The sequence below is a fragment of the Gnatocerus cornutus genome, chromosome 1 (assembly GCF_029298725.1).
Source record: "Gnatocerus cornutus isolate USDA-ARS CGAHR chromosome 1, icGnaCorn1.1, whole genome shotgun sequence".
Classification (NCBI taxonomy): Eukaryota; Metazoa; Arthropoda; class Insecta; order Coleoptera; family Tenebrionidae; genus Gnatocerus; species Gnatocerus cornutus.
The window spans coordinates 19,186,510-19,205,278 of record NC_142233.1 but is presented as its reverse complement, the minus strand read 5'-3'; the positions used below and the strand labels follow the sequence as shown (position 1 = coordinate 19,205,278).

At 35.0% G+C, this 18,769-nt stretch overlaps 1 protein-coding gene across 1 annotated transcript; it reads left to right on the top strand.

The window, feature by feature from the left end:
• Nucleotides 1–307: 307 nt before the first annotated feature.
• On the top strand, nucleotides 308–18,672 carry LOC148180796 (adenylate cyclase type 10-like). The gene is made up of 23 exons (XM_088042335.1): nucleotides 308–320; nucleotides 370–591; nucleotides 636–911; nucleotides 957–1,328; nucleotides 1,373–1,592; nucleotides 1,631–1,827; nucleotides 1,873–2,107; nucleotides 2,160–2,406; nucleotides 8,311–8,553; nucleotides 8,604–8,875; nucleotides 8,925–9,077; nucleotides 9,121–9,235; nucleotides 9,284–9,551; nucleotides 9,600–9,746; nucleotides 9,789–10,000; nucleotides 10,045–10,261; nucleotides 14,224–14,822; nucleotides 14,873–15,129; nucleotides 15,173–15,375; nucleotides 15,429–15,594; nucleotides 15,645–15,899; nucleotides 15,943–16,081; nucleotides 18,513–18,672. Exons 1-23 carry the CDS (start codon nucleotides 308–310, stop codon nucleotides 18,654–18,656), a joined length of 5,172 nt encoding a protein of 1,723 aa, XP_087898461.1. The 3' UTR covers nucleotides 18,657–18,672.
• Nucleotides 18,673–18,769: the final 97 nt, after the last annotated feature.

Sequence of the window (18,769 nt, the reverse complement as noted above, 5' to 3'; positions counted from 1 at the left end):
GGTCGAGCGATTTTTCAAAGTCTAAAATGCGCTTCAAAAACGGAAAATCGTAAGCCATATACCGGGTATATGCGTAGCGTAGACCCTTAAATCAACCTTATTACAATAGGGCATTTATCAAACATTGCAGAAACGAGAAAAAAGTCAGGCGTGAACACATAACAGGAACGCCCTGTAAAATTAGTAATAAAAGTAACAATTTTTTGCATGGTTTCTATAGATACTGTTTATTTCATAAATTTCTTTTCGTGTTGTCATTTTTGGCATCTTTTATTATATAGCTTTTTTAATACATATTCAACTCACGATGATAGATGAGTGTACGTCTTTTTAAAGTTGCATTAACTTTTTCATTTATATAAATTGTAGTGAGTCAGTTGGGACAAGAAGAGTATATTTGGGCAATGAAGGAAAATGCCAACAAAGATGACGACTCAGTAGTCTCGATCCATACATCGAAATCAAGGTACAATGTGGACGAATACCAAACAAAAGTGATGGCTTCTCTTGTACCCGACGATGTAATCCACAACGTGAATGACTACAGTCCCAGAAGATGCGACGCTTGTTTTCTCTTCGGAGACGTTTCTGGTCTGACCTCACTCTGAACTGAATTATATCAATTTTTAGTGTAGGTTTTACAGAATTATGCGAGCGATACACAAAAACTGGAGTCTCTGGACCATCGAGATTAACCCAAGTATTAAACGAATGCATGGGCTCCATGGTGCAAGAAGTGTTGTCACATAACGGTGACGTGTTAAAATTCTCAGGAGATGCTTTTCTCGCTGTTTTTAAATCGACGGAAACTGAGAGCATCCGCGACGCTGTTCATGAAGCCCTAGATTGTGGACTAATCATTCAGAAAAATTATGGGTCTTACCTAACAGACGTTGGCGTAAAAATACGAGGTACCGCCTAAAAGTAAATTTGTTCCTTAAAATTCCTTTTTACAGTAAAACTGGCAATTTCCGCCGGCTCGGTGATCTTCGCATTGATTGGATCTCCCCAAAACTCCCATTATGTCGTCGTGGGGGACCCAATTTGGGAAGTGAAAGCTGCTGAAAGCATCAGTTCTGCTGGTGATATTATCGTAGCGCCGGCAGCTTGGCATTACGTGAACACTACTGAATATCTTTACGTTGATATGCCTGATAATGTTCACGTAAAAATTTTAGGAGTTGGGCCAAACTGGCAAAGTGTCCAGAAGAGTGTCCGTCAGGACAAACGCCTTTCAATAGACAGTCACATCAGTGATGATGAATCTTCGACCGAAAGCGATTTACCATCTATTACAGAAATGGATGCAGCAATGGATGAATTTTCTCGTACGTTACAACTTTCAATTTAAATGTTTAAACTGTGGTTTTAGTAAGACCTGCAGTCAACAAAGTCGTTAGACTCAATATAAAGGATAGTTTAAGACGGTTTATTATTGCACCAGTCATGAACAGTATCGATAAAAATGAGCCCTTTGAGTACTTAACTGAAATGAGACAAGTTGTTATAGTCTTTATTAATGTAATTTCAATGAAGCTTCATAGTAAAAAAGTGGTCGGTCTGGTTGATCAAGCTTATAAAGCAGTGTGCAGGTTGTACTTTTCGACCTCTTTCTAATAAACAAGTTTAGTGCTGTAGACACAAATAAAGGTTGTGTAAATAAGGTGTCGCTCTTTGATAAAGACCTGATGTTTCTTGTCATTTTTGGATTGAGAGGCCTTAAACATGAGCTGGAATGTCAGGTTGCATTGAAATGTGCTAGACAGGTCCACACCGCCATCAACGAACTTCCTGGGGTTCAATCAACATCAATTGGAATTACCACAGGTACTAAAGAAAATTTAGTTTCTTCTACCACCTATCTTTTTACAGGTAAAACATATTGTGGAGTTTTCGGTCATACACTTCGCCGTGAATATACAGTTATAAGTTTGACTGTCAACAAAGCAGCGAGACTAATGGTGGCCTATCAAGGTAAAGTAACTTGTGACAAACAAACATTCTTACATAGTAAACTGGAAGCGAGACACTTTATACTGCAAGAATACAAACCTTTGAAAGGAATATCTCACCCTGGTCCAGTGTACGAGTTTGTCGAATGTGAAACGTAAAAATCCATGTTAACAACAATAGAAATGTTTATTGAAATCTGTAAACAGAGATCACAACTTGGTGCTACAAATTAACGCCTACCCACTACTAGGAAGAGTGGATGACTTGAAGATGTATCACAAGCTCTTGGAAAGCGTGCGGAACTCCACTAAAGAATCAGAAGTTCAATATAAAATGCTGCTTATTAAAAGTGAAGCTCGTCAAGGCAAAACTCGGTTGTTGGACGAACTTGTGTACACCACGCCTCAAGAGATTCCGGTGAACAAATTTCAGCTAACGAAGCAAGACCAGAAGGTAAATGCTAACGAGTCGATTTCAAGTTCAGTACGACCAACAGTGATAGTATATTATTATATGAGCAATAATGACCATAATTGCGAATATAATACTATACTTTTTCTACGACCAAGTAGTATTTCTGGATATTTATTGTAAAATTCGAACAGTTTGCAATACTTAGAGATGGTGTGGTGATGTCCATCGTAAAATTCTCCTTTGATGTCTTGATAATGGAGTTCTTTTGTATCGACTGAACAATTTTTGATTTTTTTTATTTTTGACCATAACTCGTAAACTATTTGTCCGACAGATCTCAAATTTGGCCAGTAGAGAGATTTCGAGTTCCTCTTTCGACTGATGTATAATTCAAAGCTATTAAACGTCGTTTTCATTTTTGGAACATTGATTGAAAATCACCCTAAAATGACGTTTTCAAAAGAGTTTTTGGCCAATACCTCGTTTATTTATTAAGCAAACTCAACAAGTTTAGGTCTCATTTTACGCAGAATGTCACGCTCAATCCAAAAACACGAGAATTTTCAATTTTCGTCAACAAATAACTGAGTTATGGTCGTTTGAATTATTGGGTTGTCGCCAGAGGGCCAAATTTTTTAAGGTTCGAAACAATTCGTGCTCGATATCTCGGAAACTATTTCAGATATTGAGATGCGGTTTACGCCATCGTTTTTCTCGCGATTTTTTACATAAGAAAAAGTTCTTTGATTTTTCTACAGTCGAAATTTGCAAATTTTCGCAAAAATTCATGACTACAACTATGCCAAATTTCCGATGTCAATATCTCGCCACTTTTTTAGAGTAAATTTAAGGAATTATACATCAGTGTACGCAGAATTTTCCGTAGATTCTAAGTCTGCGATTTAAATTCAGATCCGACGACAAATAACTGAGTTATGGCCGATCAAAGTTTCGGAAAGTTGATTTTCATTTTTCCTCATTTTGCGTAATTTTTAAAGTTAAATATCTCGGAAACTATTTGAGATATTGAGATGCGGTTTGCGCCATTCTTTTTCTCGGCTCGTTTTACCTTAGAAAATGTTCTCAAAAGCTCAAAATTCGATAGTCGATTTTTCGCAAAAAAAAATTCCGACTCAAACGATGAAAATTTTTCATTTTTTCAATTTTTTGGCCATAACTCGTAAACTATTTGTCTGACAGATCCCAAATTTGGCTAGTAGAGAGATTTCGAGTTCCTCTTTCGACCGATGTATAATTCAAAGCTATTAAACGTCGTTTTCATTTTGAAAACATTGATTGAAAATCTCCCCAAAATGACGTTTTCAAAACAGTTTTTAGCCAATGCCTCGTTTATTTATTAAGAAAACTCAACAAATCTGGCCTCATTTTACGCAGAATATCACGGTGGATCCAAAAACATGAGAATTTTCAATTTCCGTCAACAAATAACTGAGTTATGGTCGTTTGAATTTTTGGGTTGTCGCCAAAGGGCCAAATTTTTGAAGGTTCAAAATAATTCGTGCTGGATTTCTCGGAAACTAATTCAGATATTGAAATGCGGTTTACGCCATCGTTTTTCTCGCGATTTTTTACATAAGAAAAAGTTCTTTGATTTTTCTACAGTCGAAATTTGCAAATTTTCGCAAAAATCCATGACTAAAACTATGCCAAACTTCTGATATCGATATCTCGCTTATTTTTAGAGTAAACTCAAGTTATTATACATTAGTGTATGCAGAATTTTCCGTAGATTTCAAATCTGGGATTTAATTTCAGATTCGACAACAAATAACCGAGTTATGGCCGATCAAAGTTTCGGAAAGTTGATTTTCATTTTTCCTCATTTTTTCTAATTTTTAAAGTTAAATATTTCGGAAACTGTTTGAGATATTGAGATGCGGATTGCGCCATTCTTTTTCTCGGCTTATTTTACGTTTGAAAATGTTATCAAAAGCCCAAAATTCAATAGTCGATTTTTTGCAAAAAAAAATTCCGACTCAATCGATGAAAATTTTTGTTTTTTTTTATTTTTGACCATAACTCGTAAACTATTTGTCTGACAGATCCCAAATTTGGCTAGTAGAGAGATTTCGAGTTCCTCTTTCGACTGATGTATAATTCAAAGCTATTAAACGTCGTTTTCATTTTGAAAACATTGATTGAAAATCTCCCCAAAATGACGTTTTCAAAACAGTTTTTAGCCAATGCCTCGTTTATTTATTAAGAAAACTCAACAAATCTGGCCTCATTTTACGCAGAATATCACGGTGGATCCAAAAACATGAGAATTTTCAATTTCCGTCAACAAATAACTGAGTTATGGTCGTTTGAATTTTTGGGTTGTCGCCAAAGGGCCAAATTTTTGAAGGTTCAAAACAATTCGTGCTCGATATCTCGGAAACTAATTCAGATATTGAAATGCGGTTTGCGCCGTCGTTTTTCTCGCGATTTTTTACATAAGAAAAAGGTCTTTCATTTTCCTACAGACGAAATTTGCAAATTTTCGCAAAAATCCATGACTAAAACTATGCCAAACTTCTGATATCGATATCTCGCTTATTTTTTAGAGTAAACTCAAGTTATTATACATTAATGTATGCAGAATTTTCCGTAGATTTTAAATCTGGGATTTAAATTCAGATTCGACAACAAATAACTGAGTTATGGCCGATCAAAGTTTCGGAAAGTTGATTTTCATTTTTTCTCGTTTTTCGTAATTTTTAAAGTTAAATATTTCGGAAACTGTTTGAGATATTGAGATACGGATTGCGCCATTCTTTTTCTCGGCTTATTTTACGTTTGAAAATGTTATCAAAAGCCCAAAATTCAATAGTCGATTTTTTGCAAAAAAAAATTCCGACTCAATCGATGAAAATTTTTGTTTTTTTTTATTTTTGACCATAACACGTAAACTATTTGTCTGACAGATCCCAAATTTGGCTAGTAGAGAGATTTCGAGTTCCTCTTTCGACTGATGTATAATTCAAAGCTATTAAACGTCGTTTTCATTTTGAAAACATTGATTGAAAATCTCCCCAAAATGACGTTTTCAAAACAGTTTTTAGCCAATGCCTCGTTTATTTATTAAGAAAACTCAACAAATCTGGTCTCATTTTACGCAGAATATCACACGGTGGATCCAAAAACATGAGAATTTTCAATTTCCGTCAACAAATAACTGAGTTATGGTCGTTTGAATTTTTGGGTTGTCGCCAAAGGGCCAAATTTTTGAAGGTTCAAAACAATTCGTGCTCGATATCTCGGAAACTAATTCAGATATTGAAATGCGGTTTACGCCATCGTTTTTCTCGCGATTTTTTACATAAGAAAAAGTTCTTTGATTTTTCTACAGTCGAAATTTGCAAATTTTCGCAAAAATCCATGACTAAAACTATGCCAAACTTCTGATATCGATATCTCGCTTATTTTTAGAGTAAACTCAAGTTATTATACATTAGTGTATGCAGAATTTTCCGTAGATTTCAAATCTGGGATTTAAATTCAGATTGGACAACAAATAACCGAGTTATGGCCGATCAAAGTTTCGGAAAGTTGATTTTCATTTTTCATCATTTTTCGTAATTTTTAAAGTTAAATATCTTGGAAACTATTTGAGATATTGAGATGCGGTTTGCGCCATTCTTTTTCTCGGCTCGTTTTACCTTAGAAAATGTTCTCAAAAGCTCAAAATTCGATAGTCGATTTTTCGCAAAAAAAAATTCCGACTCAAACGATGAAAATTTTTCATTTTTGTTATTTTTGGCCATAACTCGTAAACTATCTGTCCGATAGATCTCAAATTGGGCCAGTAGATAGATTTTGGGCTCCTCTTTCGCCTGAGGTATAATTCAAAGCTATTAAACGTCGTTTTCACTTTAAAAACTTTGATTCAAAATCACCTGAAAATGACGTCTTCAAAATAGTTCTGGCCAATACCTCGTTTATTTATTAAGTAAATTCAACAGATTTGGGTCTCATTTTACGCAGAATGTCACGCCGAATCCAAAAACATAAGAATTTTTAATTTTCGTCAACAAATAACTGAGTTATGGTCGTTTGAATTTTTGGGTTGTCGCCAAAGGGCCAAATTTTTGAAGGTTCAAAACAATTCGTGCTCGATATCTCGGAAACTAATTCAGATATTGAAATGCGGTTTGCGCCATCGTTTTTCTCGCGATTTTTTACATAAGAAAAAGTTCTTTGATTTTTCTACAGTCGAAATTTGCAAATTTTCGCAAAAATCCATGACTAAAACTATGCCAAACTTCTGATATCGATATCTCGCTTATTTTTTAGAGTAAGCTCAAGTTATTATACATTAATGTATGCAGAATTTTCCGTAGATTTTAAATCTGGGATTTAAATTCAGATTCGACAACAAATAACTGAGTTATGGCCGATCAAAGTTTCGGAAAGTTGATTTTCATTTTTCCTCATTTTTTCTAATTTTTAAAGTTAAATATTTCGGAAACTGTTTGAGATATTGAGATGCGGATTGCGCCATTCTTTTTCTCGGCTTATTTTACGTTTGAAAATGTTATCAAAAGCCCAAAATTCAATAGTCGATTTTTTGCAAAAAAAAATTCCGACTCAATCGATGAAAATTTTTGATTTTTTTTATTTTTGACCATAACTCGTAAACTATTTGTCTGACAGATCCCAAATTTGGCTAGTAGAGAGATTTCCAGTTCCTCTTTCGACTGATGTATAATTCAAAGCTATTAAACGTCGTTTTCATTTTGAAAACATTGATTGAAAATCTCCCCAAAATGACGTTTTCAAAACAGTTTTTAGCCAATGCCTCGTTTATTTATTAAGAAAACTCAACAAACCTGGCCTCATTTTACGCAGAATATCACGGTGGATCCAAAAACATGAGAATTTTCAATTTCCGTCAACAAATAACTGAGTTATGGTCGTTTGAATTTTTGGGTTGTCGCCAAAGGGCCAAATTTTTGAAGGTTCAAAACAATTCGTGCTGGATATCTCGGAAACTATTTCAGATATTGAGATGCGGTTTGCGCCGTCGTTTTTCTCGCGATTTTTTATATAAGAAAAAGTTCTTTGATTTTTCTACAGTCGAAATTTGCAAATTTTCGCAAAAATCCATGACTAAAACTATGCCAAACTTCTGATATCGATATCTCGCTTATTTTTAGAGTAAACTCAAGTTATTATACATTAGTGTATGCAGAATTTTCCGTAGATTTCAAATCTGGGATTTAAATTCAGATTGGACAACAAATAACTGAGTTATGGCCGATCAAAGTCTCGGAAATTTGATTTTCATTTTTCCCAATTTTTTTGTCCGATCGATCTCAAATTTGGGCAGCAGATAGATCTCGAGCTTCTTTTTCGATTTAAATGCAGAGACCTATTTTTAGATTCAAAGGGGTGCAGCTTACTTTTTTCATCGGGTTTCTGAGTCCGGCGAGCACTCTGTGCATTCTTAGCGTGGTATTTATGAACGCTCAAAGTCGAGTGACAGAAAGCATTGCGCATCTTTATGAACGATTTTATGTCACATTTTACACAAACTTTACACAAAGTGATTTTATGAACGCAGCCCTGCTTCTTTTCTGTGATAGGTTAGCATAAGCGCGGACGATTTGAAATAATGCAAATTGCCATAGCAACCACCGAAGGGTTTTTTATTGGTTCAGTGCACCAGTGAATTATAAAAATCCCCACCTATGATTGGCCGAAGGCCGTGAACTACGAATTCATTATTCACATGCTTGAAATATAGGTAACATTAATCTCGAAAAAGTTGAAATAATGAAAAAGTATTTAGTGTCTACCCTTGTTAATCTTCTTGCCAATAATGTGTGCTATTAAATAGGTAAACATTTTTTAAAGTAGCACTAAAGTGCAATCATTCCAAAAAAATGTTGATTGAACTTTAGTCACGATCTTATAGACGTATTAAAAGAAATTTCTAAGGTGCCCTATCAAGCAATACGTCTCATTTTTTATCTGCCGTTGTCACTAAGCATAGAATCATCTTCGAACGAGAAAGAAAAGAAACTATTAAATGTGCTCCGCTACTTGGAATTTCTGGATTTGATCTGCGTTTTTAACGACGTTTTTGGCGTCAACTTTCGAAAGACCGAAATATTCTTGGACCTAACTGAGTCAGCAAGAAAACTCGCGTTACAAAAAATGCTAAAACAATTAGCTCATGCGGTATAAAAATAAATCCCCATTCCTGGACTTTTCTACAACGTGTTTTGTAGTGTTTTGTGAATTTCTGGGTTCTCGCAATTGACGACTGCGAGTTCATGGATGACTGGTCTTGGGAAGTCTTCACTTCGTTATTCACTGTCAAGTCGCTCTTTACAGTTGCAACAATAGCTTGTGAAAATTTGAACGTAACTCCAACCTCGCAAAGAATTTTGAATGATCCAAGGATTAAAATGATAGAGTTGAAGCCAATAGAACGATTGTATTTGGGGGCACTTGCATGCCACATTATGGGGGTTTACGCCATATCTCCAGAACTGGAAAAGTCTGTCTTCATCGCCTCTTGAAAATTTATCCTGATGGTAGATTTGTAGCGTTATACAAACAAAAAGTAATGGTAATCCTGGATGGATAGAAAGTTTTCTCATCAGCTCCATCCAAGATAACGGCTTACATATCCTTGAGGCTACTTTAAGACAAATAAATGATCTTGGTTTGGTTTGTCCACCGCTTTATATGATGGCCAGGTAGTCCTAGTCTTTTGCGCTACTAAACTGTAAAGTTTTGCAGATTAGATGCACAGCAAACACAGCATTGGAAAAGTGAAATGGAGGAAAAAAATGTCCCTGAAGAAACATCCAGTGCTGTGAACGACGCTTGGCACCGATACATCGACAGTTGTCGAGTACCAACTTTTGATAAAACTTTTTCGTAGTCACAACTATGATTTTAGGATAGTTACTTGAACGTGACTGTTAAAGAAGAAATGGAAAGTGTTTTCCAAGATGGAACTGTTCCCATTTGTGTAATTTCCCCTACCTTCAGTGTGGGTGATGAAGAAATGGAGCTTTCGATTGATGCCATGATTTTGAAGACATTTGACTCTCTAGATTATTTTGAACAGTTGTTGGTGAAGTGCAGTGCCATTTTAGGGCATCAGTTTCCAAGAAAAATGCTTCTTTATGTCATGTCGGCCCAGGATATGCGGAAAGTAGCACTAGGTGCACAGATTTTTCGCACCAAATTTTTGTTTTATTCTAATTTTGCAGCTGTTCAAAAGTTGTTTGAAATAAAAGTGCTAACGTGCGCGAAAGGAGATTTTCTTTACTCTGGGGAAAAAGTTTTCGATGAGAGATTAATTGATCCCACAAAGGAAATTAAGTTAGAGTGTCACTGCAGAGGCATCGAAATCTTGGGTGAGAGATTTGAATAGTGTACAAGATTAATAATATTTTTAGAGGAGTGCATGGATCTTCCAAAATACGCCTCATGTGGTTATTTGCAGTTTAAGTCGGGTTTATTTCGGGAAATAACGTACAACTTGTTAACCGATCGCCAAAAAAAAGATTTTCATCAAAGAGCAATCATATATTTAAAACGGGAAACGCGGAAATGTAAAGCATGTGGTGGTGATCTTTTCGATGACATTTTGGACATTAAGCACGACCAGGTCTTTAGTTTAGATAGTCAACAAGTTATGATTATGTTTTACAGGAGTTGATATTAATGAGATCTAGCGAAAAGCGGGCTGACATTAGCTCCCGTTGGGATAATCAAAGCCGTGGAGCTTCTGTGTTCAGTAAATCTGAACAGTCTGCTGGTGGAATAGAGTCTGTAGGTAGCAATACCCCGACAAGTAGTATAATCAGTAGCCAATGGAGAAAAGCAAGCAGTTCTTCAAATAAACGTGCTGATAAAAATACAGAGAGCGGTACGTTTTTTTAGTGTTTCATTGTTCTGTTTTCTTTCCTAGGCTTTCTCTAGTGGCTGTTCTAGACGATTCTCTGCCATTTCTATTAATTTTGCTGTCACCTTTCCACCTCTTTCCTAGACCTTAAATTATTTTTTGGCCTCATGAATTGTAAACGTCAAATTAACATTCAATTGACATCTTCGAAAACACTAGATTTACAAGCGCCCTGGACGTTTACACACGCCGTGCGGTAAAAATTGCTCAAATCGTCTGCTTTTCAGATGCGTTTATAAATTAAAATCACTTTGGCATAATGAAGATTGATCACCAAAGTGGAATCTACCTAAATTATTATCTCAATTAAGACAATATTTCTATTTTTAAAGTCAAATTAAAACGTTTTTTATACAGCGCCATCTTGTGTACTTTTTGTGCACCAACAACAAAATTGACAGAATTGACAGATGATAAAATTTATAAATGTCAGATGTGACAGTTCTCATGAATTTTGAAAAACCCAATTATTTAAATTAAAATTTTTCGGCCAAAAAGTTTAATACAACTCTTGTGCGTTAACCATTTTACAGCGCTCAATCATTAAAGCACTCCGGCTACGCCGCACTGATTTCGCGCTGTAAAATGTACGTTGCCGCAGGCGACTGTAAATAACTAAAATTTAACTTTAAGAATGAGAGAAATGTTGAAATTATATACGAATACGGGCCCATTGAAGATGAGAAAGTTAAACTGAAAGAGGTGTTTAATATAAATCTTCAAGAAGCAGGAGACAAAGACAAAATTGAAATAATAATAATAATAGTATAGTTTGTACGGTTAAGAGATTGAATGACAGAAAAGTCACTAAATCTACGCGTTAAAAAGTGTACTAAACGCGCGAAATTTAAAATAACAAAATAACCCCAGTTACTGACAACCCTGTCAACCCATTTCGCGTAGGAATTTAGTGTTTTTAGTGTATTTTGTAGCATAATTTGCTACCAACCTATATGTCAACTGTCGAAATATCCCAATCTCTCACCGGATAAACTATATAAATGTAATTAAAAATGCACCGATAAATCGGCAGACGTGAAGAATAAATACAAGGTGTTTATAAATGTTTCTAGCATTAAGGGTGGCTCTGGAATTCCTGTCATGCACTACTTTGCCGCCTTGTTTCCATAGTAAATATAACTATCTTGAAAATTATTTATGTTACTTACATCAACGACGTGTCAGTTACAGTTTTGTGTCAAAATTTTTGATTTTCAGGTTTTAAACCACAACTAGAACAGTTTTCTTCTCAAAACTTACTTTGCTCCATGATTGAGGTTAACTACAAATGTCAATTGAAAAATCTAAACTCACATTTATAATGAGCGGCAAATTTCTTTGACATTTCATAGCCACCTTTCATGCTAGAAACATTTATAAACACCTTGTACTTATAAGAAATGTTAGAAAGTTGCTACAGTTTTGTAGAGAGAAAGAAATACCAGTACAAGAAGAGCAAGAAAAATTAAAACGTACAAGCTAAGAGATAAATAAATACAAGAGAAATACCCACAAATCTAATTCAACAAATTAATACCTTATCAGAATCAAATAAAGAAACAAGTCACAGTAAGCAACTGAAAGATATAAAAACAGAGTAGAAAAATTACTGCAAAAATGGCAGTATAATTAATGAGCAAAAAAGAAGCCAGGAAAAAATCTGTGCTGAGTAATGATTTTTATTTTGAAAACAAAAACGTTTAATACTTGCAAAATACTCATAACCTACTTGATTTAAAAACTAAATTAAGAAATTGGTGTTCTTGAAAAGACGTCCTCATAACTTCTAAACGCAATGTGATAGACTTGTGGTAAACGACGGCTTAAGTTGTTAAGTTGCTAACACCATTTTTGAACAAAATACGTTTATAATTTTATAAAAAAGATAACAGAATGGACAGCGTTGGATCCTTTAATGTGTTATTATTTCAGAATTAAGAAACGTTTTATTTTCATTTCCCAAATTTTCAAATTCCAGATTAAACGACAAATACAAGGTGTTTAGAAATGTTTCTAGCATCCAAGGTTGGCTATGAAATGTCAAATAAATTTGCCGCTCGTTACTAATGTGGGTTTAGATTTTTCAACTGACATTTGTAGTTAACCTCAATCATTGAACAAAGTTAGTTTTGAAAGCACTCTGTTTAAGTTGTGGTTTGAAGCGTGAAAATCTAAAATTTTGACACAAAACCGTAACTGAAAAGTCGTAGACGTAAGTTACATTTGAAATAATTATGAACAACCCTCTAAAAATTATTAACATGAATATTCATATACAGGGTCCGGCAACACTTGTGTTCACCCCTAAAATCGTCTTTAATTTTAAAGATAAAATTTTGAAAATTTGCATACGCTCATAGTTGACATTGCTCTAGAAGCTGACGCAAAAATTTGTTTTTTATCACTGATAGTTTTGGCGTCGCGACGCCTTAAAAATGTAATTTTTAGTTAATTGTGAGGGTTGCTGATATCAATCCCTAATTTAATTTTTTTTCAATATAAATGTGTTAAAAATATCTCAGTTGTAATTTTAGATTCAATGCAAATTGTCTTCAAAATTTGAGAAAAAAATGCTGTTTTATCAAGTTAGTTTCCAATTTCATTACGTCAAAGTTGGGAACTACGTTTACACCCATCTGTCAGCATCTTTTGACTCGCTTTAGTTTGTAACAAAAGTCTTACTTGGTGAAATTGTGGCTTTGTCGATGTTAATTTACGATTTCTGGTGTCCATAAAGTGCAACATGCCCGTGTTAATCAAAATTAACCTTTATAAGAGTGAATGAAGTGACTTGTGAAGTTTTGGTGTAAACGTAGTTTGCCGATGCGCTGCTATAATTTTGAAAACTAACTTGATAAAACAACGTTTTTTCGCAAATTTTAAACACAATTTGCATTTGATTTAAAATAAAAACGCAGATATTTATATCACAGCTATATTGAAAAAAAAAAATCGCGAATATTTCCGCAAAAACTCAAAAATTGCTAAAAATTATACTTCTTAGGCGTCGCGACGCCAACCAAACCATGATAAAAAAACAAATTTTTGCGTCAGCTTCTAGACCTTTGTCAACTATGAGCGTATGTAAATTTTCAAAATTTTAACTTTAAAATTAAAGACAATTTTGGAGGTGGACACAAGTGTTGCCGGACCCTGTATATAAAAATATTCACTATGAAAACAAAGCGGCAAGGACAGGAATTCCAAAGCTCCCCTTGATGCTAGAAACATTTATAAACACCTTGTATGTATGTAAAAAATTAATATTTCTCGACCTCGGTTAAAAAAATTCAAAATGGACTTAGCAACTTAACGACCTAAGCCGACGATTTGACTTTCGAAAATGTGGACTACTGATTGCACTCATCAGTTGTGAGGGAAGAATTTAAATAGTTATGAATTTGGATAGCAACAGTACAAGTCTTACTATGCTTTAAATAAAGTTTTTTATAAAAATGTGTTGTCAACAAAAATCAAAGTAAGAATGTTCAGCTACTGAGGACGCCAATCTCAAGACCAAAAAAGTGTACAAATAGGAAAAATGAAAAAGAAAGAAAGAAGTACTAGAATAGTACTAGAATGGCGTGAAGCAATGGTTTTAGCTGAAGACTGGAAGCAAGGGCGCAAGAAAATCCTCAGTACAGCAAACTAAGGTTCCAACTAGACACTGTCAATAGCTGCTGAATTAAGTAAATATCTTTCCACTTCATCGTCTTGTTTCTTTACCCGTCTTGAAGGTGCCTGTTAATACAATTTAGGTACTTGTTCCACCACATCTACTATTTTTGACCTCTTTCTTATCCGTTCCTTACATTTCTGATCTTTAGCAAGAGTCGCTTATTCTACTGCTCAGTGCTCAATGCTATTAATTGTGCTTTGATTACACCTAGATAAAAAGCAAACAAATAAAAGTACTGTTCTTTTAGACGAAAAAATTTACAAGAATTTTTTTGGCGTCTCAATGGCCCGAAAACTGGAAAACACTTTTACTTTAACTAGATCTTTTTCAAAAGAAAACTTCACGGACTGTCAATGTACTCTTATTTTATGTTCCACATATGCACAGTTGATTGACCACGCAACTGGCGCTGGAGACTTGACTAAAGTTATTGACGCCCTGCTAGAATATGCTTACCTTTGTATTATCACGTGCAATATTCCTCTTGCTCTGAAGACACTCAATGAAGCCATGAGCGTTGTTAATGTAAAAGCCTCAGAAAAAACGGAAAATATGTGGAGATTCGCATTGATCCGCGCGAAAATCTACATTTTAATAGGATATTCGCGGCTAGAGCTCGGACATTTAGATGAAGCGTATCAGAACTTACACCTGGCTTTGCAAGAGTATGATATCAAATTTCCACGAGGTGTCTCTAGATTCTTAAAGATGCACGCGCACAAGTTGAAACAAATGATTGGGTTCTACGTTTTTCCCAATACAATGTTGAAAAATCTAGACCATTGGGAAACTATCTACGCCAATAACTTGTCAGAATGTTTGTCTCACCTATGCATTTTGCACATGGTACTCAACAAGCTTGGCACGTTCTTTTTGTAATAATTTGCCACCCACAGACGAAAAAGGAATGGAAAGATGCAGAGATGGCAGCAACTTGGAGTCTATCCAGGTCATTAGAATCCTTCAGTGACTTTCGAGTGATTTGCACGGCGTTAACAAATATGATACAAGTCGTTCAACATTTTCAAAGATGGAACATGTCTGTTGCATTGGAAGTTTACGCTTTGAGGTTGTGTCATTTTCGAAGAACGGTCATTCAAGCTGAAGACCTTAGATGTATTGCAAAACTGTATGCAGTAATTTTTACTTCAAGGTACCGTAAAAATATAAGAGTTCTCCTACTGAAATGTTATTAGAATACACCAGGTAGAGCTGGACAAAGCCATACACATGGGATATCTCGTTTTAAGATTATCCTCTTCAGTTCGAGCTGTTATGATCATTCTACCGTTGTTACCGTACTTGGTGGGGATTCTTTTGATGCAGAAATATTACGTCAACGTGTACTCCACATTAGAAGAACTTAGAAATTTAGCGGAAGACGATACGGACAATTCTGGTAAATTATTTCAAGAAATCGTCCAAGTTCAAGCTCCCAAACCAAGGTTTTAGGTAAAGTGTGGTACTACGGTCTAAGCTTCTCTTGCCAAATTGAAACTGGATATACGATCATCCCATATTCAGCGTGCGAACATTTCTACCAACTAGAAGGAGAATCCTGGATTACCATAAGAGACCCAGATGCAAAAAGATGGTTTTTCACACTCATGTGGTTATGGTTGTTAGCACAATTATCTCCAACCACTTTTGCAACTACTTTATTTAAAGGTGTATGAGAAACGAACAATGGGAAGCAGCTACAGTTTGGTGCTCAAAAGTTCCAAATTTTTTTACAGTTTCTGAAAACGATTCACTGACAAAGAAAGTTGCAGCCTTATACGTTCTAGAAGGAATGCTGTTATTTTTAGTCTCAAAAATCAATAAACGTAACATATCAGCAGTTGCGGCAGTGGAACATGAGATTGATCAGTTTCTTAAGAAATTGGAGCATGTGGGACAATCAGCTAAGACGATTTTGCCCAGGTAGGTGTCTGTCTAACAGTTTCTAAATAATTTTTTCTTTAAGGATATATCATTTGAAGGCATATTACAAGTTTGTTAAAAAATACGATTCGAAAGTCAAGAATTTGTTACAAAAAGCGGTAAATCATGCAATGAAACAGAACAATTTTTTGGAACTAGGCTGGATAGAGCACTCTAGAGATGTACGTCTCTTTATATACCAGACCTCATTACGATCGGTCCACTTATTAAAAAGTTAAGTTGGCAGCAGTCCCTAGTAATTTTTATCAGTAACAATTGGCAGTAAGAGCGTTTGACCTTGACGCAACTGTGGCATGCGCAAAGTCCGCTTTTTTTAAAAAAAAAAACAGCAACACCGCAATCATCCCCCGCATTACAACCGGCAACGTTGCCTAGGGAGATTTTTGGTGAGAAAATAGTTGTCAAATTTTTGACATTTCTGAAAATTAGGCAGTGTTTCCGTTAAAAACGTTTCTTTTCCAGCCTGTTGGATTTCAAATCAAAGGATTTAATAGTGAAAAGACGCGGCACAGCCTGAAAGGCCGTTTTCTGTAATCAAATTGTCAATTAGGCAGCTAACCTATTTGATTTTATCACCAAAAAGTCACCATCCAAAAAGTCACCATCGACGATGTTACCGGTTGTAAAGTGCTGGGAGAGTGCGGTGTTGGTGGTTTCTTAATAAAAAAACGGACTTTAGAAGTTTATCGTCTTGCCAAAACTTGTTAAATCTCTATTGAAATCTTTCTTTTGCAACACATTTTTAATTAGGAATTGATTAATAAACTCAACTTTGACAACGTGTTAACCTCAAAAATCGCCACATTCAACTTTCCCCTAATTTTCTAACTAAAGAATTTAAAGCCTGATTTACAACCAAAAATTTTCGAAAATTTACCCAGGAGAGTGGACTGATAGCAATGAGCTGCACTTTAGTATAGTTAGTATATCCGGTGAGAGATTGGGAGTTTTCGACAGTTGACATATACGTTGGTACGTTGGTAGCAAATTATGCTACAAAATACACTAAAAACACTAAATTCCTACGCGAAATGGGTTGACAAGGTTGTCAGTAACTGAGGTGTGTTCATAAAGTGAGACGTCTGTTGGAGCGTGTGACGTCAGAGTGATGTGATTATCACTGAGATTCGCCAGAGTGTTGTTGCGTTTATGAACGGTTTCCGTGGTTATTTAAATGTTCGCCAAATAGGTACAAAACCTACATACAAAACGCAATTTTCGCGAAAATTCATGACTAAAACTATGCCAAGTTTCCGATATCGATATCTCGCTTATTTTTTAGAGTAAACTTAAGTTATTATACATCATTGTACGCAGAATTTTACGCAGATTCCAAATCTGGGATTTAAATTTAGATCCGACAACAGGTAACTGAGTTATGGCCGATCAAAGTTTCGGAAAGTTGATTTTCATTTTTCCTCATTTTTCGTAATTTTTAAGGTTAAATATCTCGAAAACTATTTGAGATATTGAGATGCGGTTCGCGCCATTCTTTTTCTCGGCTCATGTTACGTTAGAAAATGTTCTCAAAAGCCCAAAATTCGAAAGTCGATTTTTCGGGAAAAAAAATTCCAACTCAAACGATGAAAATTTTTCATTTTTGTTATTTTTGGCCATAACTCGTAAACTATTTGTCCGATAGATCTCACATTGGGCCAGAAGATGGATTTTGAGCTCCTCTTTCGACTGATGTATAATTCAAAGCTATTAAACGTCGTTTTCACTTTAAAAACTTTGATTCAAAATCACCCGAAAATGACGTCTTCAAAATAATTTTCGGCCAATGCCTCGTTTATTTATTAAGCAATCTCAACAAGTCTGGGCTCATTTTACGCAGAATGTCACGCTGAATCCGAAAACATAAGAATTTTTAATTTTCGTCAACAAATAACTGAGTTATGGCCTTTTGAAATTTTGGGTTGTCGCCAGAGAGCCAAATTTTTGAAGGTTCAAAACAATTCGTGCTCAATATCTCAGAAACTATTACAGATAATAAGATGCGGTTTGCGACATCGTTTTTCTCGCGAGTTTTTACATAAGAAATAGTTCATAGATTTTTCAAAAGTCGAAATTTGCAAATTGTTGCAAAAATTTATGACTAAAACTATGCCAAACATCTCGCTTATTTTTAACTATGCAAAACATCTCGCTTATTTTTTCGAGTAAACTTGAGTTATTATACACCAGTGTATGCAGAATTTTCCGTAGATTCCAAATCTGGGATTTAAATTCAGATTCGACAACAAATAACTGAGTTATGGCCGATCAAAATCTCAAAAAGGTGAATCGATCTCAAATTTGGCCATTAAATAGATCTTGTGCTTCTTTTCCCATTTAGGAATTTGACCAAAATCATTGGAGCGGGAGAAGCTGGTTAATATTATAAAATGTACATTTTATGAACGCTTTTGTGTCACATTTTACACAGAGTGATTTTTATGAACGCAGCCCTGGGGTTATTTTGTCATTTTAAATTTCGCGCGTATGGTACACTTTTTATTGCGTAGATTTAGTGACTTTTCTGTCATTCAAACTCTCACTGTACCAACTATAAACATCCTTTTAAGCAAATTTTTCAAAAATAATTTTAAGGCTTGGGATAAAGTATTAACAAAACCCGTTTTAAATTTTTGGAGGGACCATTCCGACTCTGAAAATATGATTAATTTTCAAGAAATTGAAATTGGTGACAACACTGGATTCTTTACTCTGCCCACGCCAAGTTATTGTAGATAAAAACTTGTAAGTAAGTTTTTATGACTCCACAATTATCAACTAATTCTATTTTTTAGAAGAATGACTTAACGAAAAAAAAGGTTCTGAACTCAAATTGTATTAATTTAAAGCTT